Below are 24,219 nucleotides of genomic sequence, written 5' to 3'. Positions count from 1 at the left end.
GCTGTGCAGTGCAGAATGAAACAGAAAGCAAGGTATGTGTTTTCTCTAATGTTCCCACTGATCTATATGGTAAAATACATGAGGGTGCTTCGTCTCTGGTTCACTTTAACCAAGAATAACAAATTTAGAGTCTTAGAAAATTATAAACCTTATTTAAACAACACCAAATTAGTGTTTTAGCTAATTAAAAGCAATAGTAAATGCTTGGAAATAATTTAGAACCAATCATAATGTATTATTATTAAATATATATTTGTCAAGGGGTACTTGTGATGTTTGCTATGCTAGGAGGTACTTGGTGAGTACAGGGTTTTAAAAGGGGTACATACCAATAAAATGTTGAGAACTGGTTTAGGAAACCCTCCTACATGGCAACCTTTCACCCAATAAACAACTTTTGATAATTTTGTGTTTTTCATAGAACTACATTTTCCACTGTGACTATCACCATGTATACAATGCAATTTATTCTGGTTGAATACAATTTTACAGTCCATCACACACCATACAATTCTTGGTAAATCTGATCTGAATTTTCCAACCCATCCAATCTAAAAAAAAAGTTGAGGAAATCTGGAAATTCGATTGTTTTAATTGGGTTAAAATCAGAAAAATTGTGACGTGTGTGTGGCCACCTTAAAGAGAGACTCAGGACTGAATGTCATCACAATCTGTAGCTGATACCCCCTTTCCCATGTGAAATCTATACCTTTTCTCTAATCGATCATCAGGACCATGGTCATGACATCCCACAGTGTGTTGTCATAACCATGGTCCTGACAATTTGCTGTATGTGAACCTCGTTGCATTGTGGGAAATAACAGCTGTTTACAACTGCTAAGCAAACAACATCTCCCTCTGTGCATAGAATTCTCAGTAAACAAACATTACACAGAGATCACCTGACAGGGCTAAAGGTGTCACCACAAGTGAAACATTTTAGAATGTAAATCAGGGAGAGGAAAGATGTAACAATGGGCAAAGTAAATATTTTAGACGTGACTATTGTGCCCTTCTTACACTGGTAAGATTTTATTTAATGACTTTTGCCCCCTTTTCCATTTACAGGAAGTTTTCAAAGAGCGGATTGGCTACTCCCACCTGTTTGAGGTTCTGAAAAGCCGCAGTCAGCCAACCAAACGCCTCCTGCAGGAGCTGCTGAACATGGTTATTATTGGGGATTGGATATGAGGATGTTGTGTGTATTGCAGGACACGGGCAGTTCATCTGCAGTACGGAGAATCTACCATTGTGTTCTGTCCATTGTGCAGTAACCTCAGACTAGCTGGGATTAGATGAAAGCAATGTAGTCATATGGAATTCTATGTAGAAGGTCTTATCTTTCCCCCTTGTCCTATTCCTATTTGAGTGTAATTTGCCTTCTTAAAGGACATCCGAGGTGAAAATACACTGATGAGAAAAACAATTGCATCTATCCTCCTTCTCATAAAAATGACTTTTTTAGATAACCTACAGTTTTATTTTATATTTAAATTTAGTGTTTAAGTTTTTACTGTTTCATTGTCTCTGCTTAATAACACATTCATTGACATATGCCAGCCCTCAAATCTATGAATTATTGACCCTTTTTATCTCTTTCCTGCTCTCAGAAGCCATTTACTGACAGGAAAGTGTTTTATGGCTGTAATTACTTATCAGTGTGGGAAATGCTATTGTCTGACCCGGTCCCAACCCGGACAGAAACTGTCACTTGCATACCTGATGTTTAACTTTTTCAGGCAGAGAAAGAATAAAAGGAACACAGCCTAGTTATTTGTGTGCTTGGCACTGTACATATACGTCTATCTCGTCATGTCACATGTCACCTCGGTTGCCCTTTAAAACAAGGCATTTGCCATAATTCAGCTGTAAGTGAGCAACTGTGTTTTCAGGGACCTAGAGATAATTTGCATGTTCGTTACTGAGGCAACATGGGAAATCACAGTTGCTCACTTACCGCTGAATTATTGAAAATTCCTTCTGTTTTAAGAGAGGAAGAAAAAAAGGAATGGACCGGCACCTGATGGCTGACTTACCTTTACGGTAGATGGTGCGTAATGCCGTGCCTCCGGAAAAACAGTATTCAATGTAACACTACAGAATCCGGGCACCAGCTGCAGTCTAAATGTCACCTTTATTTTATCCTCCATAGACAACAGTTGCATAGATGTATGGCCTGGCGGCCTGTTTCGCAGAGAAGATCTGCTTCATCAGAGGCAAAACCTATACAACTCTGACAACATATTTGCCTCTGACGAAGCAGATGTTTTTAAGGTGACCATACATCGGCAGATTCGACCATCTGATAGATCTCTTTCTAATCAAATGTGATCAGAGAGGTATCTGTTACCTGCCACACACTGCAGACAGATATTCAGTAGATTTTAGCATGTCCTGCATGTCCTGTACAAATGACGTGGCCATGTGGAGCAGGGTTCTCTAGAGCCAATGGAGAAATACACGGGACCAAGACCTTTTACACCTTTTGATTATTTTGGCTGGAAATTTCTCTAAATTATGACCAGGCGACCACGTTGCTAGAATTCGGTGCCACAAATTGAGTAACGTACCGACACCTTTACTTTTAAAGAGACTATGAAGCGAGAATAAATCTCGCTTCAGAGCTTATATTCAGCAGGGGCATGTGTGCCCCTGCTAAAACGCCGCTATCCCGCGGCTAACCGGGGGTCCCTTACCTCCCAAATCCCCTTGTGGAGTCCCGGAGATCTCTTCCTGGTGAGGCAGGGCTAATGGCCGCAGCCCTGCCCACGCGCGTCTATTAGCGCGTATCTCCGCCTCTCCCTCGCCCCTCTCAGTCTTCCTTCGCTGAGAGGCGGCGATGCGCCGCTGATAGACGGCGCTGAGAGGCAGGGCTGCAGCCGTTAGCCCTGCCTCAACAGCAGCAAAATCTACGACCAAGTTGGTAGTTGATTTTGCAGGGGGGGATTTGGGAGGTAAGGGACCCCCGTTCAGCCGTGGGATAGCGGCGTTTTATCAGTGGCACACATGCCCCTGCTGAATATAAGCTCTGAAGCGAGATTTATTCTCGCTTCAGTGTCGCTTTAAGGCGCCCATACATCAGGCGACTTTGGCGTCCGATCGACCAACCAATTTGATTATTATTATTATCGAATTGATTGAAAATCGGTGCTGCCAAATCGCACCTGGCGCAAGATGTCGGCCGAAGTGGGTTGATAGGGTGTGCGAATGTACGGCACCGATTTCTGAACGAGCGATGAAACAACGTAACCCTTGCCGCTGCCCCCTAATGTATAAATGTGACACCGAAACACCCCCTCGCCCCCCCCCCCCCTCCCCCGGGGTGCATGTATATATTACCTGTCCTGTGTCGCCCTCCGCCCGGTATCCGTAACCTTCGGGCGGCTCTCCATACACGCCACAGGCGCATAGCATCTAACGTCGGCTCATCTGACGTCAGACCCTGTGTGCCAGTGGCGTGTACGGAGAGCCGCCCGGAGGTTACGGATACCACGCAGAGGCTGACACAGGACAAGTAATGTATAAATGCACACATGGGGGCACATTGATACGTTAGGGGGGCAGTGATGGAGCGGACACAGCAGGCTCAGTCGATTCCCTGAAGATTTCATGCTGAAATCGGACAGGAATCAGCCCTTATTATATGGGCAGCTGCTACTAGAGACAAATTTATCTCTAATCAGATTCGATTAGAGATAAATTTGTCTCTGTCGAATCTGCCCATAATCTTCTGATGTGTGGGCACCTTTGCATTTCTGTCCTCTTCCCCCCCCCCCCCCCCTTCCTTTTCTGTCTGCAGTGTGCTACCACTGTGTTTGCAGCATTAGAATGGTCATTTTAAATATCCAGAATTTTCCAAGTGTTTGTGTAGCCTGATATGTGTTGTGTAATAGGTGATGACAGCAGAAGTTGCTCTTGATCTGTCGGGAGTAGAGTGTCACCTGGTTTTCTCTTGCAGGCAGTGGAAGGTGTGTACAACCCCATCTGCATTAGCTGCATAGAGAATGAGCAGCCTCTGCTTCTGCTGGTCCAGTGGATCCCGGAGCTGGTCCAGAGAGATCTCCAGATCCTGGTCTCTGCGTGGCTGAACCACATCTGTGACTCGTCCCTGCAGAACCGCATGACCTGCGTCCAGGCCGGGATGGTCGGGTACATCCTGACGGCGCTCGGCAGTGAGAAGGAACTGGACCCAAAGTGCGCAGAAAACCTGATCCACCTCCTGCAGGTCCTGGCCCGCCTCTCCATCAAACCCAACGAGCTCCGGGACCTTCTCAAACTGCTCAGGACTGAGAGCAACGGAGCCCACCCCTACGCCACGCAGGTCATCCGGGCGCTGTCCGCCATGGCCAGGAGGGACGGGCCGGAGCGGGCACTGCAGTACTTTGATCTGACCCCCCGTATGTCCGGCATCATGGTGCCCACCATGCAGAAGTGGCCGGGTGCCGGCTTTGCCTTCCATGCCTGGATCTGCCTGAATGATGACAGAGTTGAACCAATGGCCGGGAAGAGGCGCAAACAACTCTACAGGTAATTGTCATATGAGCTGGCCCATCTAGGACTGATCTCCCCCAGCTTAAAGAGGAACTCCAGTGAAAATAACGGAATGAACAAAAGTGCTTAATTTTTACAATAATTATGTATAAATGATTTAGTCAGTGTTTGCCAATTGTAAAAGCTTTCCTCTCCCTGATTTACATTCTGACATTTATCTTATGGTGACATTTTTACTGCTGGCAGGTGATGTCTGTGGAAAGAGATGATGCATTTTTGGCAGTTGGAAACAGCTGTAAATAGCTGTTATTTCCCACAATGCAACAAGGTTTACAGACAGGAAACTGTCAGCACCATGGTCCTGACCTCAACTGTGGGAGGGGTTTCACCACAATATCAGCCATTCAGAGCCCCCTTATGGTCTGTTTGAGAAAAGGAATAGATTTCTCATGGGAAAGGGGGTATCAGCTACTGATTGGGATGAAGTTTAATTCTTGGTGACTGTTTCTCTTAAAAAAAAACCCTGAAGTGTGAGGAGTATGGAGGCAGGGATAGCTGTGACATCATTATTAAGGTGGCCATACACTGATTGACAAAATCAGTTAACCCTTTGCACACATCAAGTTAGGACATTGAAATAAGGCACAAAGGAAGGGCCAAAGGGGGTGTGACCAACAAAACAGTAAAATCAGTTAACCCATTGCACACTAATATGCAAATGTTTTCATTTAAATCAATCATCCAGGAACCACTGCTATCCCTACAGCTAAATGACAAGCCTGGGTTTTATTGTTTTCACTATGCATGTTATAGGGCCAGAGTTAGGACACCTACGAACTCTGGGGACTACGCAAGAGGATGTTTTATACAAAGACCTCAGCTTTTTACTTAGCTGTAAGGACAGCAGTGGTTCCTGGATGATTGATTTGCAGTGGGCAAAGGGTTTACTAATTTTACGGTTTGGTTGGCCACACCTCCTTTGGCATCTCCCATGTGGCTTATTTAAAGGATGATTGTAGCAAGGGGGATATAGAGGCTGCCATGTTTATTTCCTTTTAAACAAGACCAGTTGCCTGGCAGCCCTGCAGATCTATTCGGCTACAGCAGTGTCTGATTAACACCAGAAAAAAGCATGCAGATAATCTTGTCAGATCTGACAATAAAGTCTGAAACATCTGATCTGCTGCATGCTTGTTCAGGGGCTATGGCTAAAAGTATTAGAAGCAGTGGATCAGCAGGGCTGCCAGGAAACTGGAATTGCTTAAAAGTAAATAAATTATAGCCTCCATATCACTCTCACTTCAGTTGTCCTTTAAATATCCTACCTTAATGTGATGAGCCTGGATTCTGTACTTTTTCTTACTCTGATCGATACTGTTCAATTGACCAATCATATCTACAGTTTTGTGCAACAGTCAGATGTTTGTATTGGCTTCTGGCCACCTGATCACTGTGAGCCAATCACAGTGATCAGGAAGCGCAGAAGTAAAAAAAAAAAAAAGCTCTGGTCCTTAAAGCGGTATTGTCACCATAAAAATCAAATTTCAACAGAAACTGGTCTGAGTGTATTAAGTGATTAAAGATGCTAATCCTGCATTCAAAACTTTTTTCTGCTGTTATGGTTTGGAGTTATTACATACTTTAGGAGCACTGTCCCTAGTGCCAAACAGTGCCAAAAAGCTGAATGCTGGGAGTTCTTGTTATCTATAATATATTCCTCCTGTTCCATTTATTTCCCTGCCTAGCTGATCACTTGTGTTTACATGCAAGGCTGAGGTGACTCCGTGATTGGATGTTTAAATGAAAAAAAAGACTCTGGGAGGAGGACAGCTAATGAATACACAATGAGCAAGTGAAAGGAGGGGGAGAAACAAGAGTCAGGGAGGATATGATGTCAGCATTAGCTTGGCAAAATGGCCACTGCCTAGAATAGGATTTTCTGCTTTTCCTTTGTAAAATTCACAGGAATCATTACGTGAATAGCACAATACATCTGTTATGTAAGTAGAGGTAGTATTTGTCTACTTATATATGTATTTTTTATTTCTAGGTTAGCATGGGTGTCGCTTGTTCTTTAAAGGCAAACATCTAGGCAAAGTGCTGTACACTTCACAGATAATCGTTCTGTACACACTGCTGACTATGAACGATTATCTGCTGAAGTGATCTATCAGGACAGTTTTTAAAACCTCCGAGCATCATCATGGATCATTCATTTAAACCATTGTTTGAGTCAAGAAATTTTGACCGACATCTGAACCAGGAGCTGTTAATTGTTCATTTCAAATTACTTTTGTTCTCCTTGTGTAGGAGACTTAACACCAACAACTTATTTTCACTTCCTCAACTTCTATAGACATAGAAGGCTTTTAGGGCACTTTTCCACTGAGCGCGATTTGATCTAAATCGCAAACCGGTAGCGATTTTTAAATTGCTAGGGTTGCTACTTTAGAATAGGAATAATGGAAAGTATTTCCATTTTTCGCAATTCATTTTTTTTTTTAGTGAAGCACAGTGGCATTTTGGAGCACTTTTAAGTGCGATTACACTTCAGTGTTTAAAGATAAATGCATAATCGCAATTGATGTAAAATTGCAATCGCTTGCGTGTACATTAGGCCAGTGTTTCTCAACATTTTATTGGAATATACCCCTAAGTACCCCCTAGCAGGGGCGTATCTCGAAATCACTGGGCCCCCTTGCAAAACTTTGGATGGGGCCCCCTCCCCCTGCACACTGAATAGGGACTGTCTAAAAAGCTTTGTCTACAAAGCTTTGTATGATTCGTTATCAGTGGCTGAGCAGATGCAGTCATTAGAACAATTATGCAGAGAGCAGAAAGTTGGTTTTTGTCCCCCCTCTCCTAGCCCTTAGTTGTCAGTCTCTCAGGACGGGGCCCCCTGTGGCTTCTGGACCCCCCTGCAGCTGCATCCCTTGCAGGGTCTATTGTTACGCCACTGCCCTCTAGCATAGTAAAAATTATCACAAATACCCCTTGACAAATACATATTTAATCATAGCACATAATAATTGGTTCTAAACAATTTACAAGCATTTACTATTGCTTTTAATTAGCGAATATACTAATTTGTTTTTTTTTTAAATAAGATTTATAATTTTCTAAAACTCTAAATTTGTTATTCTTGGTTAAGTATGAAGCCGAGTACCCCCTGGAACCATCAGAAGTACCCCCTGGGGTACGCATACCACACGCTGAGAACCTAGACATTAGGTGATTGCCAGTGGAAAAGAGCCCTGAAAATGTTGGATTCTGCTGTCTGTCATAGCAGTTTGCTGCCATCTACTGACCATTCTGTAAGATGCAAGTTTGGTTTGCATTTTATACATTTATTATATTTTTTGTTTGGTTATTTATGTAGACAAGACAAATCACATTTATATCACGCTTTTCTCCTGGCAGACACAAAGCGCCAGAGCTGCAGCCACTAGGGGCGCACTCTATAGGCAGTTGCAGTGTTAGGGAGTCTTGCCTAAGGTCTCCTACTGAATAGGTGCTGACTTACTGAACAGGCAGGGCCGAGATTCGAACCCTAGTGCTGATTTTCAATTGATATCCAGTTGGAAAAAGTATCTGCTGTCGATCGGAATTTGATCAGAATTTGGAAAAATTGCATACATGTTCTATATCCAGTTGATATCATATCAGAATAATGATCTGATTATCACACGCCTAAATAGCATTTGAATCGAGTTTTGCCTTCTATTTACTTTGCTAAATTCTTTCTGTTTAAAGGTGCCCATACACTCGTCAGATTGGCAGCAGATAGATAAGAAATGCATCTGATGATCTATCTGATGCGTTTTTAGAACATTTTTTACCAGGATAGAATTCCAATAGATTTCAGTTTGAAATCTATTGAAATTCGATCTGATGGCATTTTTTTGCCATCAGATTTCCATTAAGGCCAATGTAAACTGATAAGCAATCTCTTCAGATCGACCTAAATTTTCCACCCTGCAAGTTCGATGGAAATCCATCGAAATCGATCGAAATCGGCCATCGATCGGTCGATTGGCCAACCGATTTGCAATCGATCGATCGATCGGGATCGATCGGTCGGCCAGAAAATCGGCTGAGTGTATGGGCTGCTTTACTGCCTTATTTGCATAGATAACAGAATTAGCTTTTTCAACATTTCTTGCATAGTAAAACAGAAAGGGACTTCAGATAATTTCTTAGTAGGACGAGTACTTCATATACCCATGTTTATCTCATTATTATTATTATTTAGTATTTATATAGCCGACATCTTACGCAGTGCTGTACAGTATATATATATACATATATATAGATAGATAGATAGATAGATAGATAGTATTGTCACTAACTGTCCCTCAAAGGAGCTCACAATCTAATCCCTACTATTATCATATGTCTATGTATGTATTATGTAGTGTAAGTACTGTAGTCTAGGGCCAATTTAGGGGTGAGCCAATTAACTTATCTGTATGTTTTTGGGATGTGGGAGGAAACCAGTGTACCCGGAGGAAACCCACGCCGACACGGGCAGAACATACAAACTCCTTGCATTATGGGCTTGATGTACAAAGCAGTGGTAAATGCATGCATAACCCTGGTGACGCACGTTGGTAACTGTAAAATTGTTGTGCATTTGTGAAGTTGTGCGTTGATGGTTTTTTCTGTGCATGTAGTTTTTTTGCAGCGAGCGGCACGGGATTTGAGGCGTTCTTCACCATGGACGGGATGCTGGTGGTCGCGGTTTGTACGAAGAAAGAATACATGACGGTGGCCGTGCCAGAGCTAATCTTCAATGACTCCAAGTGGGTAAGTCTTTATGGGGGTGGGTGCAGCATGGGTCACTGTACAACAGGGCCATTTTAGGCATAGACAAAGCAGGCAGATTCCTAGGGAGGCAGCAGCTTGAGGGGCAACCATGGAGCTATGTTTAGCAGACTGTGCTGTATGGAATTCTTATGCACAACTGCAAGTTCACACCTGTGATGTCGCCCGTCTAGGATTGGGACCAATCCCTCTGGTGACATCGATAGGCCGGACTGAACAGATGCAATGTCAGCTGTGTAGATGATGTCACGCTCTGTTGCTATGTGGGGGCGGAGGGATGATGGAGTGGTGCATATGTGATGTCACTCGGTGGGTGGGGGAGCGAGGAGCACAATGAAGATGAGTCGCTCAGCCAAATTGATCTGCTGGGTCGAGTTGTTATTGGCCGCCTGAGATGACTTTGACATGGATGAATGGTAATTTTAACACCTAAATTGTCACTTTCAGATGAGCGAAAATGCTGATATTCTTTTCGCAGTTATATTCGAAGTTCCAAGAGAAGAGACCCAGCACCATCTTTAAAGAGGCTCTGTAACAACATTTTGAGCCTTATTTCTTCTATCCTATATGTTCCTATAGTTGTTCTAATGTGCTCTGTCTTACTGCAGCCTTTCCTAGTTGCACAGTGGCTGTATTATCTCTGTTATATGATCTAATCTTCTCTCCTCTGTCGGCTCTGTCGGGCTGAGGCAGTCAGGCTGGAATGTGTTGTGCTGCTTGTGATTGGATAGAAGCTATACACACCCCCTCCAGGCCCCCTGCAGGCTCTGTATGACTCACACACTGAGTTACTCTCAGCCTGTCACTTGCTATGTCTTTTGTTTGTAAACACTGCAAAAAAATCGCAATTACAAGCCAGGATTGCAGCAGGGAGTGGCAGAAACAGCACAGAGGGGCCCAGGAGAACATAATGAATAGAATGGTATGCTTTTTATTGTAAGAATTGTACAGTACAGATTCTCTTTAAATGTATTTAAAGCTCTTTATTTTTAAAGCATCAAAAGCATTAAAAAGGGCAAGTCTATGCGACGTTTCGAGAGGAGCCCCCTCTCTTTATCAAGCTGACAAGCCCTCTGAGTACATACAATTTCAAACGGCTTTAAATAGTAGGTGCTCCACTAGGGAGCCAATCAAAATGGTCTGGACGCCCCGTCGTCAGCCAATCAGACTAGGTTCCTAAATGTAAGCCCTCCCATCCATTGGAGGACCTGATGGGGGAACTGCATCTATTTTTGTGCTCCAATCACTTTAAGAAGACTGTTGGAGCGCCGACCAATGAGGGCAGAGCATGTCAAGAGTAAAACAAGTCATATAACTGACGTAAATCCACAATGGAAATACGCATGTGTGTGTATAACGACGCGTATGCATAAAACCGTATGCGTAAATAACCCAGAAGCGTAAATCGTCTTCAACACAGACGTTACAATCCAATCGCCTATACCGGTAACGCATAGAATTAGCATTTTCAAGAACGGAAATGGACATGCTGCGTTCCCCTAATTGGTTTAATGTAAAGAATGCATATTAAATCACAAAATATTAGAAGAAAAAAGGAAAAAAAATATCAGAGAAAATATCCGCTCAGTGTCCGGCGGCCTCCCAAAGCAGTGGCCAGACACCGAACGTCACAAAAACAAAAATAAACCATGTAAGAATGATCCCACCCTCCCAGACTGGCATCCGCTGATGACGTCGGCAAGAACATCAAAATACCAATTTGCTCCTGACTGGCGTCCACAAACTTATGACGGCCAGTCGGGAGAAAAAACGGTTGAAACCAAAAAATATTAACACACAAAAATACTTAAAGGCCGGACTGGCGTCCACATCCCAATGGCGGCCAGTTCGGGCCGACCAACAAACATTCAAGAAAATAATGCAAAATTTGACTTTTGAGCGAAAATACCATTGGAAATCATTTTGTAATATGCTTGTGATTTTTTTTTTTCCTTTGCATTTTGCAGCTAAAATGCAAATTTTTGCATCAGAAAGAAAAATGTTTCCTTTGACCATATTGCGGAAATGCAATGTATTTTCACAAGTATTTTCTCAAAATAAAAAATGGCATTTTCGATGCCAAAATGACTTTGCCGCAAATTCCCAAGCAACACTGGTCACTGCTTTGTAACATAACAGTGAATGGCAGGTACTGTTTATGAGCTCATTAAGCTGCAATTGTTTTGATTTGATTTGTATTTATGGTTTCCAGGACAATGTTCCAACCTGTAAAGACCCAGGCTATATATTTTTTTAAATTGGCCATACACCTCTGTTAACATTTATAGGAAGGATTTGTAAAGTGGGTTGAGTGAGTTTGGCCCAGTAAGGTGTATCTGGCCTGGTAATAATGCGTAGTGTATTCTGTCCTATGGGCTGAAGGGGAGGGGACATGCAGCATTTTCTGTCCTATGGAGAGGTGGAGGAGGAGCTAGTGTCATAAAGGTTTCGGCACAACATCCAGACATCCTCAGGTGGTTTACAATGGCAGCCTTATTATTTACAATTGCTGTGAGTCACCAGTCACATATCCTGTTGTGTTTCGCAGCACTGTGTGGACATTGTTCACATTGCGGGACGGCGTCCTTTTGGGCAGAATATGGTGAATATATACGCTGACGGACTGCTGAGGAAAACTGCACAACTGCGCTTCCCATCGCTTAATGAGGTGAGGCCTGGCTGCAAATGGAGGACGTTGGCTTCCAAAACAGTCTGCGCACAGATTTTTCAGTACCAGACTCTTCCACAATGATGACGTGCCCTCACGGAAGAGGTGTTTCCATGAAGGCACGTCATCGTCGTGGAAAAGTCAAGTACTGAACAATCTGCGCGCAGACTGTTTTGGGAGCTAACTTAGGGTTGTATTTTTTTCCTGTTTTGTGCTTGTTTATACTATATCACTATTTACAAGCCCTAATTGGCAAAAATAACAGTAAAATACCCCCAATGACATACATATGAAAAATGTAGTCCCTAAGATAAGTTTATGTATAGTTACTAAGACAGATAACCTAAGGAGAAGGCTGTGGGTCCTATAGAGCCTTCCCGCTCCTCTCTCGGTCCCTGTTCCAGCGCTGGCTCCCCGGTAGTAGTATTCAACCAATTTTGGCAAATACTGCTCACTCTCTGCCTCAGAGGAGGCTTTGAGGAGCCCAAGTGCTCCCTAAGGCGGGCTGCTCCACACTGGTGTGCATGCGCAAGCACCCTCTCTCACTCACTTGCTCGCGCCGCCTGTCTTCAGGAGGACTTGGCTCCCGAAGACTTCTGAAGTCCCCCGTGGAGGGGGATTTAAATGGAGGAGCTGCCGCTGCAACGAGGGGACTGGGAGAGGATGGGCAAGGTTCTATAGGACCCAGAGCCTTCCCTCTCCTAAGCTAAGTATCTGTTTTTTGGGGGGTAGTTTTTGTACAATTCCCAATTGTTTTAATTGTATGCTACTGTAATTTTACTTTTGACCATTAGATGTCCCCACACATTATTCCTGTGCACTGTGAACAGTACACAGGAAGTATTGTGTATGCATTTTTACTTTCATTTTCAGAATGACCACTGGCGTCTCGCTGATGCTGGTGATCATACATTACAAGCACTTTGATTGGCTTTAGGAACACCTGTTCCCATTCACCGATCAGTGAATGGGAACCGCCCCCCCCCCCCCCCCCCCCCCCCCCATTGTTTGTTTTAAAACTGTAGTGGTTGAAAATGGAGAAATAGTGTCTTTCTTTTCTTTTCTTTTTTTTTTTCTTCATTTTTTTTTCCATTTACAATACAAAGAAAGTAATTACTAAAAAAAAAAAAGTATCACCCGCAAAAAGACAAATTTGTGTCGAAGAACACAATCATCTAAGCAGTGATAAAGTTATTGGCGAATGAATGGGAGGAGCACTGACATGGGAAAATTGCTCTGGTCCATAAGTGGAAAACAACCTGTGGTGGTTAATGGCATACAGTACTTTTTGAGATATGGCATCTGATATGTAACAGTTAACCCGGTTGTAATTTTAATTTTGTATGTATGTACAGTATGTATGTATGTGTCTATAGATAGATATTAGTTTTGTTGTGTTTTCACTGCGTATTTCCCTTCTTCCATGACCCATCATCCTCCATTTGTCATTTCAGTCATTCACGTCTTGCTGTATCGGGTCGGCTGGTCACCGCACAACCACCACTGTCTCCCCCTCCCCCTCGCACACTCCGGACCTCACCTTCGCCTCACACTCCATGCTCAGCCGCTCCCAGTCATTCCCGGCCACCTCCGTGAGGGGCAGTTGGGATCTGAGCAGTGCACAGAGCGGCCGGGAGGGCGTGGTGTCCACCATCGCTGCTGGCACACAGGATACAGAGTGGGGTACCCCTACGTCGCTGGAGGGTCACCTCGGCACCGTGGCCATCTTTCATGACGCCATCCAGCAGTCACATGTGAAGACCCTGTACTCCAATGGTGGGTACCCAGAATTCATTGTTGTCTTGGAGCCTGCTGGGACATCTGTTGCCGCTCCAGTTCTCACTGACACGGCCTCTTTATTCCTCAGGACCAAATTACGTGACGCCTTTCAGCCCAGAAAGCGAGTTTCCAGACCTTGGTGCCAAACTTCTCCTCTTCTACACTCCGCAGGTATGTGGTGCCCAGAGAGTGCTGTCTAGATAAGGGTGACCACTGCAGGGGAACCAGTGTCATCTCATCCTGCAGTGCAGGGGTGTGACTACAAGTCGTGATGTGCTGCCAAAGCAAAGCAAGGTGCAGGGTGCAGTGCTAGTCATGCTGGGAGCTGATAAGCCTCCCGCTCCCTCTCTGCAGGAGCTCCATAAAAGGTCGGAAGGGGGTTCTAGGGGGAGACACACAGGACTTATGTAGCAGAGCTGTGGATAGCTCACAGTGGTATTCACATGCCCCCCTCCTGGATCTTTTATAAACATTAATGCCCAGGGTCACACAGTGTCACAGGGAGACAAACACTTGTGTAGTAGTACACTCCTACTCCTCACAGGAGCCTATAGACACAGATGTCCTGGCACCCTAGACCTCACCCTCCATGCATCTACAAACCCCTGTTTGCAAGTGAGCTGGCTGGCCCAGCTGTCACTCCTCCCTTACGTTCCCTGCCCGGTGTAGGTAGATATAGGTGCCCCTTAGTAATTAGTAGCCAGAGGTAAGTAGCTAGAGGTGCCACCAAGTATTAGGTAGCTAGAGGAACGTCAGTATTAAGCAGCTAGAGGAGCCCCTGACTGAAGGGAGATATTGTCAGTGGAATGGCGAGAGCTGGGTCAGTAACCTCTCATTTACACTCTTCATAGGGAAGGAGGGAGAGATGCACTCGTGAAGGGGGAGTGAGACGCATTTTCACCATCAGGTGCCTGTAGGCACATGCCTACAGTGCCTTATGGTAAATCCGGCCCTTCCCACTGCTAATAAGCATATTCAGGAGGGAGGGGCTGGAGGGAGGAGCTGACATCTGAAAAGTTAAATAACACATCTATTCATTTTATTTTCATTTGAGTTAAAGTGAACCTCTGGACTAAAAATCTACTCAAAGAAACACCAAGCCTTTTCAGTTCTGTTAACAGTTTCACAGCATCAGAACTTTGTTTTTCTTACCAAAGCATCATTTTTAGCTGCATTTTAGCTAAGCTCCACCCATCAAAGAAAACTGCCCGGGCGATTTTTCCCTGATGCTGTGCAAAGCATGATGGGATTTCCTATGTTGTTGTTCACGTTGCCTAGCAACTGGTAGGGGTAATCAGCACACAGGACATTTGGAACTGTTTCTCATGCTACCTGTCACCTCCTTTCAATCAAAAAAAATGGCTGCCCTCATGAAATCACAAACATTTGCCTGTTCTTTTAAAACAAGGTGGGTAAGAGATTACATTACCTATCTATTCTAATTAACATAACTAATGTAACTTAATAACAGTATGTTTGTTTAGGCTGGAGTTCCTCTTTAATATGCATCACATGTCTTATGTAATTTGTATCAATTTTTTTTTATTTGGGTTCACTTTAAATTTAAAAATGTCCTCTCTAATAAGATTCGCATGGATAATATAAAGCATGCCGCTTGTTAAGACTTTTCCCCCCTTTGTGTATTTTGCAGGCCTCCAGAAATAACATTTGCCTGGACCTCTCGCCCAGCCACGCCTTTGACGGGCGGCTGACGGGACACAGGGTCACCACCTGGGATGTGAAGGTATCTGCTGGCCACCTCTGGTTTATAATGTCCTCCAGTGAGGGGAGTGGCTCCAGAGTTTTGCTGTGACATCTGATGCCGGGTTGCATCTAAACAGGGATGGGTAATGAGATGCTAATAAATCAGAGATGATGCAGATTTTATGCAGATGTCTGCAACTTGGAAATGGAACAAGCAAATGGAACAGCTGCTGCTTTCTGATTGGTCCATTTCAAAGCTGCATGCAATTAGCATCAACTCAGAATTCTTAGCATGTTATTGACCTCATTCATACCTCTGAATTACTCTACTGTACAATCTTCCATACTGTGCTTGTGGGAAAAATGTAAATAATTTGAAAATCCTAAAATAGAGTGTTATAATTAAAGTGTACCTGAGATGGAGAGGGTAGAGAAAAATTCTGCATACCTGGGGCTTCCTCCAGCCCCCTCCAGGCAGATCGCTCCCGCGTAGACCTCCTCCACCCTTTGGATCAGCCCTGAAAGTCCTTCAGTCGGGGCCAGTAGGCACAGCTACAGTCTGGCCGTGCGCTTCCCCTGGTGACGGGAGCATTCTGTGCCTGCGCAGTGGTATTGCGCAGACGCAGTACGTTCCTGGCGACGGGAGCGCGATGGGCCAGACTTGAGGATTTTCAGGGCACAATTCCAGATAATCCATGCTGGGGAGAAGAACAGCGAGGGAGCAATGAGCCTGGAGGAAGCCCCATGTATGTAGACTTTTTCTCTCCCTCCCAATCTGAGGTTCCCTTTAAAGCAGACCTGAATTCAAAACTTCCTCTCTGCTCTAAAAGATATGCAACTGCATAATAACTTTTAAAGAAAAACATTTCTTTGTTACAGCTGATACAAAACCTGCAATAAATCTGCAATGTGTCTACTTCCTGCTTTCATGGAAACATACCTATTGTTAGCATCCTGTGCTTTCAAATGATCTTCTCTGCCGTGGCAGTCAACTGACACAGGGGAGAGATCAAATTACAACTTGTGATTAGACACAGATGAGGGGGAATTAAGCAGGCTAAACTGTCAAAATACATACAGAGTGCATTTCTTAATTTTTTTTCCTTCTGTCCTGTGCAAGCGTTCAGGTCCACTTTAACTATCCTTCTAGGAAGAGATCAGACAATATGCCATTATTATTTGGCCTTGGAATGATGTATGGCCACCTCCACTGAAGGAGAACTCACACTTGGAGTCTAGTACCCTTGCACAGTTGGTTATCCTATTTTGATAGAAGTGGGCAGTGTCGGCGGGATGGCGAGTGTGTTTGAGCACAGTGGGCTGTCACTTTTTAGTGATCCGCTGTGCCTTATTGCTAAACAACAATGTGGGGTAGCTTCTCACATGCTAGATCGTTAGCCAAGACCTTGCAGATCAATCATCTCAGCTGAGTTTCCTTTAGCATGTACAAGACATTTAACCCTTTAGCAGCCAATTTATTAAGAGGCTTGTGATGCTACGTACACACATGCGACAACGATCGTTCGTTAAGAACGACGAACGAACTTTTAATTGATGAAAGAACGACCTAAGTAAAGGTAGTTTTAAAATGTGTGTAACGATCTGATCGTTAGAACGAACGTTACATCACAGAAAGCAACTATTGCGCCTGCGCATAAAAATGAGAAGTTCCATGGAGAAATAGTGAAATGCGCATGTCAAGCCTAGTACGAACGATCGTTTCCAACGATGTACTACTTTTGCAAACGATCGTCGTTGGTTTAAATCCGCCGAGACAGAACTTTCTTTTGTAGCGATTTGGCTCGTTCGTCGTTTGCCTTAATAGTCGGTGGTTCGTTTTTTGTAACGATCGTCGTTGGTAAAGATCGGGGAACGATCGTTACAAACGACTATAGTCGCATGTGTGTACGCACCTTAAGTGTCCCAGGCCAATTTATTTCACCAGATTTTTTTTATTTCTTCATTGTTACATTTCCTTGCTTCTAATTAGTACTGGAGTAATGTGTATGGCCACTTGTCACTAGGGGGCAGCGTAAGACAATAACAGAGGACTTCTGCTTTCAGTTTCTATATTTTCTGCTAGTATAGGGTGATCAAAGCATTCCAAGAATTTCCAGCACAGCAAGTTCTGGCGACGGAGGTCAAAATCAGTGCACTTATCTCAAACAACATAACTCTGTAACTGAAGCTGCTAATAGTTTAAACTGCAGGAATTATCTTTATGCAGTTAGAAACAACTCATACGTTATTTTCTTTGTTACTTGTTTTAATGCTTTTCCACTTCCTCTTCCTGTGTTTCTCCTGCAGGATGTGGTGAACTGTGTTGGGGGGATGGGGGTGCTACTCCCTCTACTCAACCAAGTTGCCTCTCAGACCAAAGAGGACCCAGAAGCCCAGGAGACACATGACCTGGTGGGCCCAGAGCTGACCTCTTCCCGGAATGCGCACTCCATGCACCTTCCTGTGGGGAAATTCTCTGGTAGGTTGCTGGCTGTATTCTGCCATGAGGTCTGGGCTGTAGACCTCATTGAGGTGATTTCTGTGAGGTTATTTTTTTGTGTTCCCGCTTGGTAAATTTCCCCTCATTTACCATTCCTGTGACAGCTAGCAACAGTATAGAAATTCCCATCTCGGGACATATAAAATCTAGCCGTCTCTGCCGTCGCCTCACCTGACGTAGGCGTAGTTAATGCCGAAACGCGTCGTCAGACGGCAACCCCACGACCTGGCTCCGCCCACCGCATCCGGCTCCACGCCATCCACATCGCTCCCCGCTGCTCCGGCCAAGCGCGGGTGATAGGAGAGGACTGCTGGCAGGCTTGACAGGAGCATTGACCTAGCTGTACACTGTGAGTGTAATTATAAAGCGTGCTCATTCTAAGTAAAAGTTTTATTGCACCAGCAATAAAAGTGTGCTCCTTTTTCTTTTCTCTTTAGCACAAAGTTGTTAAAAGAACTGTCATTGGAGAGTCTTAGTTGGGGTGTTTGTTAAAGGGACACCTCTCAAAGCTGTCGCATTGCCTTCCATTGTGCTTTCTTCTGTTTTCCTGTTGTGCCTTTAAAGGGAGTTGTAACATTGAAAATTAAGCCATTGCTAAAAAAAAAAAAAAAAAAAAGTTAGACCCCCAAAATATATGTATATTTTCTAAAATAGGTTCCTATATGTTCCCCCAATTATTTTTTAACTGGTCTGGGTGCCTTTGCCTAAAATCAGGAACTGTGCAGTGCCAGCAGGATTGTGGAGCGGTGTGATTTTTGAAAATTTTTTATTTAGCTAAAGTAACTAGTTAATCTCAGCATCCAAATAACAGAAAACTTCCTATTCCGGATAAGATAAGTACACTATGACCAGTGGATGATTGAACCCCCTGTTTGAGGAGTTTACACAGTGATGTAAGCCTGTTGTCTAGGTGATGTTTACTGTAGATAGACAGTAAACCGTGTCAGTAAGGTGGAAGGATTAACATTGAGCTGCACTAAAAAAAAAAAAAAAAAGGGCTGAAGTGATCACTTTTGGCATCACAGAGAAATAGTAAAGATGGAAACCAGCAGATATTTTCTTTTTTTCATGTCACATTTCTTCTAAATCTGACAGTGAACACTAAAAACAAAAGGGTAGGTAAACTAAAAATGCTTTTAAGTGTGAACTAGCTCATTGATTAACATGAGTTATCAGTTTTCCTGTGCAGAAAACATGCACAAAAACAGTCAAGTGTGTTCCCCCGCCTTATGTCCAGCAGTTCTGGAGGCGTGTTAAAGTGAACCTCCGGACTCAGCAGAACTGAAAAGACTTGGTGTTTCTTTAACAGTTTCACAGCATCAGAACTTTGTTTTTCTTACCAAAGCATCATTTTTAGTGCATTTTTAGCTAATCTCCACCATCAAAGAAAACTGCCTGGGCTTTTTTTCCCTGATGCTGTGCAAAGCATGATGGGATTTCCTATGTTGTTCATGTTGCCTAGCAACTGGGAGGAGTGATCAGCACACAGGGCAGTTGGAACTGTGTCTCATGCTCCCTGCCACCTTCTTTCAACCAAAAAGATGGCTGCCCTCATGAAATCAAACATTTTCCTGTTCTTTTAAAACAGGGTGGGTAAGATATATCATATTGCCTATCTATTTTAATTAACATAACTAATGTAACTTAATGACAGTATGTTTGTTTAGGCTGGAGTTCCTCTTTAAGCTTACAGGCACAACAAAAGATGATTTGCATATTCAGCAATGATGCATTGTGGGACTCCTCAGAGCTCTCTCCAACCTGAATAATCACAAATTCCTTCTGTTTGTAGCATTTTAGTAGGAGGGCTTTTTCGTTCATTGCCCTTTTGTACCTTTTGTATCTCCCTGTGTCCTCCTCTATGCCCCTGTGTTGTTTGTCCCCCTGTCCTCCTCTGCATGGGCACAGTACATTGTGGAGAGTTGGAGGTTCGTATTGGCAGGCATTCACAAGTCAGGAACTCCCTGCATTTGGACTATAAGAGGCAGTGACTTTTTATCCCCACTTTTGGGGAGAAAAAGTGAGTGTTATAGTCCAAAAAATACAGTAGCTTATAGCAGGGGTGTCAAATTGAAACACAAAGTGGCCCAAAATTGTACACTGGGACCTAGTCGCAGGTCAACCTCAATGTCTACTGGTCACCTTCCTCCCCTATACAGTTCCCTGGTGTCTAGTGCTGTCCCCTTAACCCTATATGACTTCCCTGGTGTTCTCGGGCTTTACCACCAATATAGCTTCCCTGGTGGTCTAGAGTGGGCCAAACATAATGCAGAGTGGGAGAACCACTTGAGGGCCAAATTTTATGGCTATGAGGGCCAAATTTGGCCCGCGGGCCGGAGTTTGACATGTATGGCTTACAGGGACAGCAAAGGATGATTTGCATATTCAGCAGTGAAGCATTGTGTGATACATCATATGCTTACTCCATTATGAATTCTTATGTCCACAGTGACCCATGTAGTGTGAATGACCCCCCCCCCTCCCCCCCCCCACAACACCACTTGTTACAGCTGCATTATGAAGCACAGGGGAATAGTTGCTGCAGCGCTCACACGTTTACCTGTCCTCTATCTATAAGCGCTTATGCGTTTCCTGTTGTTCATCTATCATACATGAACTCTTTCATTGTTCTTGCCCCGGTGTGAAGCTCTGACACACTGGCTGAGGTTTGGCCTCTGTCCCCTACAGCCTGTTCCACCATGAAGCCATCCTCCATTTTGTCCCCACAGAGTGCAGACTGGAGAGGAATGGGGTGGCAGCATTCCTCCTCATGGTGAAAAACTTCATCCAGCGCCATCCGTCCAATCGGGAGAGCCTCCTGCAGTGTCACGGTCCGGCCATCATCGGCGCTCTGCTGCAAAAAGTGAGGAGAGTTCATTTACATGTAGATATTTTATACCCTACGGGATGAGCGCTTGTGGTAAAAAATGATTTGTGGATGGGAAAGAGCTGGGGGAATAATTGGTTACTGGTGTACAGTGGATGTAGTTTGAAGGATATTGGTCCACCATGTAGTGAGTAGCACAGATGGTCCTATATTGGTGTACAGTGTTGTGAGTAGTAGTATGGATGGTCTTGTATTGGTGCATAGCAGGGCCGCTTTCAGGGCATCACAGGGAGGACTGCTCTATGGGGCCCGAGTGAATCTGGGGCAGGGCAAACAGTGTCACAAACTGGCCCCAGCTGCAGTCTGCCCTTCTGGCTGCACATTAATGTGGTGAGAGGTGCCGGGAGGGTCACCCAGGATGTACCTTAGTCAGTGATTTCAGTAAATATGAGATAAATAAAGGAAAAGTATTTTTACTCATCTGGGGCTCCTCCCAGCCCCCTTTAGTTCATCACTTCCCTCAATGCCTTTCTGGTCTGATCCGTTGTGATCCTGTGAAGTCCACGCGATCCAACTGGATTGAGGGGCACTGTGCTTGCACTGTTCCGGGCCGCTCTCTCTTCCATCGTGCTTCCATAGCTAGGATTGTTCTGCACAAGCTCCATTACAGTTTTAATGAGCTTAGCATAAGCAGAACCCTCCCAGTCATGGTAGTGCAGGCCTTCAATGATTGGGATTTGCCATGTGGGTGGAGTGAGGTGGGCCCAGTAGGTTTGCCCAGTATGGGGCCCATGTGGGGGGAGTGAGGTGGGCCCAGTAGGTTTGCCCAGTATGGGGCCCAAAAATTTCTGATGGCAGCCCTGGTGTACAATGTAAGGAGAGTAGGATGGATGGCTTTGTATTTGTGTACAATTACTGGGGAGTAGGATGAATGGTCTTGTGTTGTGTACAGTGTGGTTTGTAGAATGGATGGCCTTGTGTTGTGTACAGTGTGGTTTGCAAGATGAATGTAGGGTGTACAGTGTGGGTTGTAGGATGGTCTTATATTTGTGTACAGTGTGGGTTGTAGGATGGATGGGTCTTGTATTGGTGTACAGTGTGGGTTGTAGGATGGATGGTCATGTATTGCTGTACAGTGTGGTGTACAATGCGGTGGAGTAGGATGGATGCACAGTGTACAGTGTGGGATGAAAGGTCTTCTATTTGCGATCAGAACAGATTGCTGATTTGCAATGTATCCACAGGTGTCGCCACTCATGATGGACATGAATGTTCTGATGGCATCTCAGATGCTAATGGATGAGATCTCAGCAGAAGGTCACCATTTCCTCCTCCATCACCTCTACCAGCATCTATTGTTCGACTTTCGCATCTGGAGCAATAGTGACTTTGCTGTTCGTCTTGGTGAGACTTTGTGTTGCTCCCCCTGTGGTCTGCAATGGCCCCTCCCATCTGTGTGAGTCACCCTAAGTGCATGCCGCATCTTCTCTGCAGGTCACATCCAGTATCTTTCCTCTATCATGAAGGACCACAAGCAGAGAGTGCGCAGGAAGTACGGTGTGCAGTACATCCTGGACTCACTCAGACGGCATTATGGGTAAGACTGGATTGTCCCAATGAAATTGCACCTTAGTGTTTGTATGTATAAATTACATTTTTCACGTTTGATCGGAGCTGGAAGGAGATGTCTGTATACTTGTGGGTGTTGACAACGGACTGACGTTGGACCAATGCTTCTATTCTCCATGTTGGATGATTGTGTCAGTTGAGCACCCAGTCTCACTTTACTAGAGCACTCTAAACAACACAGGAGCCCAAATGGTGCAGTATGTCACAAGAAGAGGGATGGGAAAACAAAAAAGGTTAGGGTACTCACACAGGAAGGTTGCACAAGGGGCAACCAGCTGCTAAAGTAGGTGGAGATCTATAAACCCAACTACACTCAGGTGTCCGGCTGGAGCTGGATGTGGTTGCACTTTTGAACAAAGGTCTTATCGATGGCAAAGCCACTACGTACCAATGTACAACCCTCTCAAAGGAGGGGGAAAAGCACAAAGGGTGTAGGAGGGGCCCAGAAGTAGATAAAACGGAGTATCTGGCTGTGATACAAAGCTGGCACTTTATTCGGCCTGAGAAATGGGCGAAGACCTACAAAATGCTTTGAATGAGTTTATTTAAATTCGTATTTATTTGTATTTGTCGTTAATGAGGTAAGGAACCTCTATTTTTTATTTTTTTTTTCAACTTAACTCCGCTTTATCTACTTCTCTTAAGGTGGCCACACACGATACAATAAAATGATCCGATTTTACAGTAATTCGATAAAAACGATCGGATCTCCCGAAAAAATCTAAAGCTTTTTTTTCATTCGACTGAAAAATCCGATCGGATTTCCGGTTTTCTTCGATTTTAATCGATCCGGAATGCCAGATATTTTTCTTCAAACTTTCTAAAGATTGTATGGTGTGTGTTGGATTGTCAGTTTATTATTATACACACCCTAGCAATTTTGTCAGAGTTTCCAATCATTTTTATCATAATTGGGGGGAAAATTGAACATAGCTGTGTGGTACATTGGTCATATTTTTGAAATGTTACAATTAGTCAGAAAAATTGATTGCAATTCTTAAATTGAACAGATATTTAAAAAATTGTATGGTGTGTGGCCACCTTAAGGGCCTGTTTCCTTTGGATGCGGTGCAATGCGGCTACATAGCCACATGGCACCTCGGGTGTCCTGATCCCAATGCACGACAATGGAACAGTTTCCGTTGCGTGCGAAGCGTTGTGGAGTGATCCGAGAATCTGCAGCATGCTCGTACAGCCACATCCCCACGCCGTCTCCTCCATACACTTCTACATCGGGAGATGCGGAAGTGATGTGAACGGCAGTGGAAGTGATGCGATGCGGCTAGGTAGCCGCACTCGCATCACTTCTTAGTGGAAACACCCCTTTGTGTCACTTTATTAGAGATCCTCCAATCTTTTGTCCAGAGATCCCCAGAAATATATACCAAGTTTCTCAGTGTCACAGGCTTCCTCCTTCCCTAGATTACTTCTAAATAGTCTGGATGTCGAAGGAAGCTATTGCTGAGTTGGATGTCGTAATTTGATTTACCGTATTTTTCGGACCATAAGACGCACTTTTCTTCCCTCAAAGAGAGGGGGAAAATATTGGTGCGTCTTATGGTCCAAATGTGCCAAAACAGCACAATGTGGCAAAACCTGCCTCCCCTTAAGAAGTGGAAGTGGAACATTCCGATCTGCTTGTCGGCAATGTCCCCAGGCGTTTATCTTGTTTTCCCCCGGCTCCTTATGTGGTTCACTTGTGGCTGCCCTCGGTGAACTTATTGCTGCCCCCCCCCCCCTGTATTTATAGCTGTCCCCCGTGTAGTCATGTCGGCTTCCCCGAGCGCCGTCCTTAAT

General features: G+C 44.3%; 1 protein-coding gene across 3 annotated transcripts in view; it reads left to right on the top strand.

Moving 5' to 3' along the window:
• Positions 1-24,219, top strand: part of NBEAL2 (neurobeachin like 2) — a 239,052-nt gene that overhangs the window by 152,260 nt on the left and 62,573 nt on the right. For all 3 annotated transcript variants that reach the window (XM_068235222.1, XM_068235221.1, XM_068235220.1), the window contains 11 exons: positions 1,069-1,167; positions 3,959-4,527; positions 9,165-9,297; positions 11,864-11,983; positions 13,438-13,759; positions 13,851-13,933; positions 15,414-15,506; positions 17,774-17,945; positions 20,696-20,829; positions 22,038-22,197; positions 22,288-22,390. In XM_068235222.1, coding sequence (XP_068091323.1) covers positions 1,069-1,167; positions 3,959-4,527; positions 9,165-9,297; positions 11,864-11,983; positions 13,438-13,759; positions 13,851-13,933; positions 15,414-15,506; positions 17,774-17,945; positions 20,696-20,829; positions 22,038-22,197; positions 22,288-22,390 — 1,988 coding nt within the window. The remainder of the gene's footprint in view (positions 1-1,068; positions 1,168-3,958; positions 4,528-9,164; positions 9,298-11,863; positions 11,984-13,437; positions 13,760-13,850; positions 13,934-15,413; positions 15,507-17,773; positions 17,946-20,695; positions 20,830-22,037; positions 22,198-22,287; positions 22,391-24,219) is intronic.

The sequence above is a fragment of the Hyperolius riggenbachi genome, chromosome 5, assembly GCF_040937935.1.
Source record: "Hyperolius riggenbachi isolate aHypRig1 chromosome 5, aHypRig1.pri, whole genome shotgun sequence".
In the NCBI taxonomy this organism is placed as follows: Eukaryota; Metazoa; Chordata; class Amphibia; order Anura; family Hyperoliidae; genus Hyperolius; species Hyperolius riggenbachi.
Note: the sequence above shows the minus strand (reverse complement) of the source record. Positions and strands in the feature narration are given on the sequence as shown.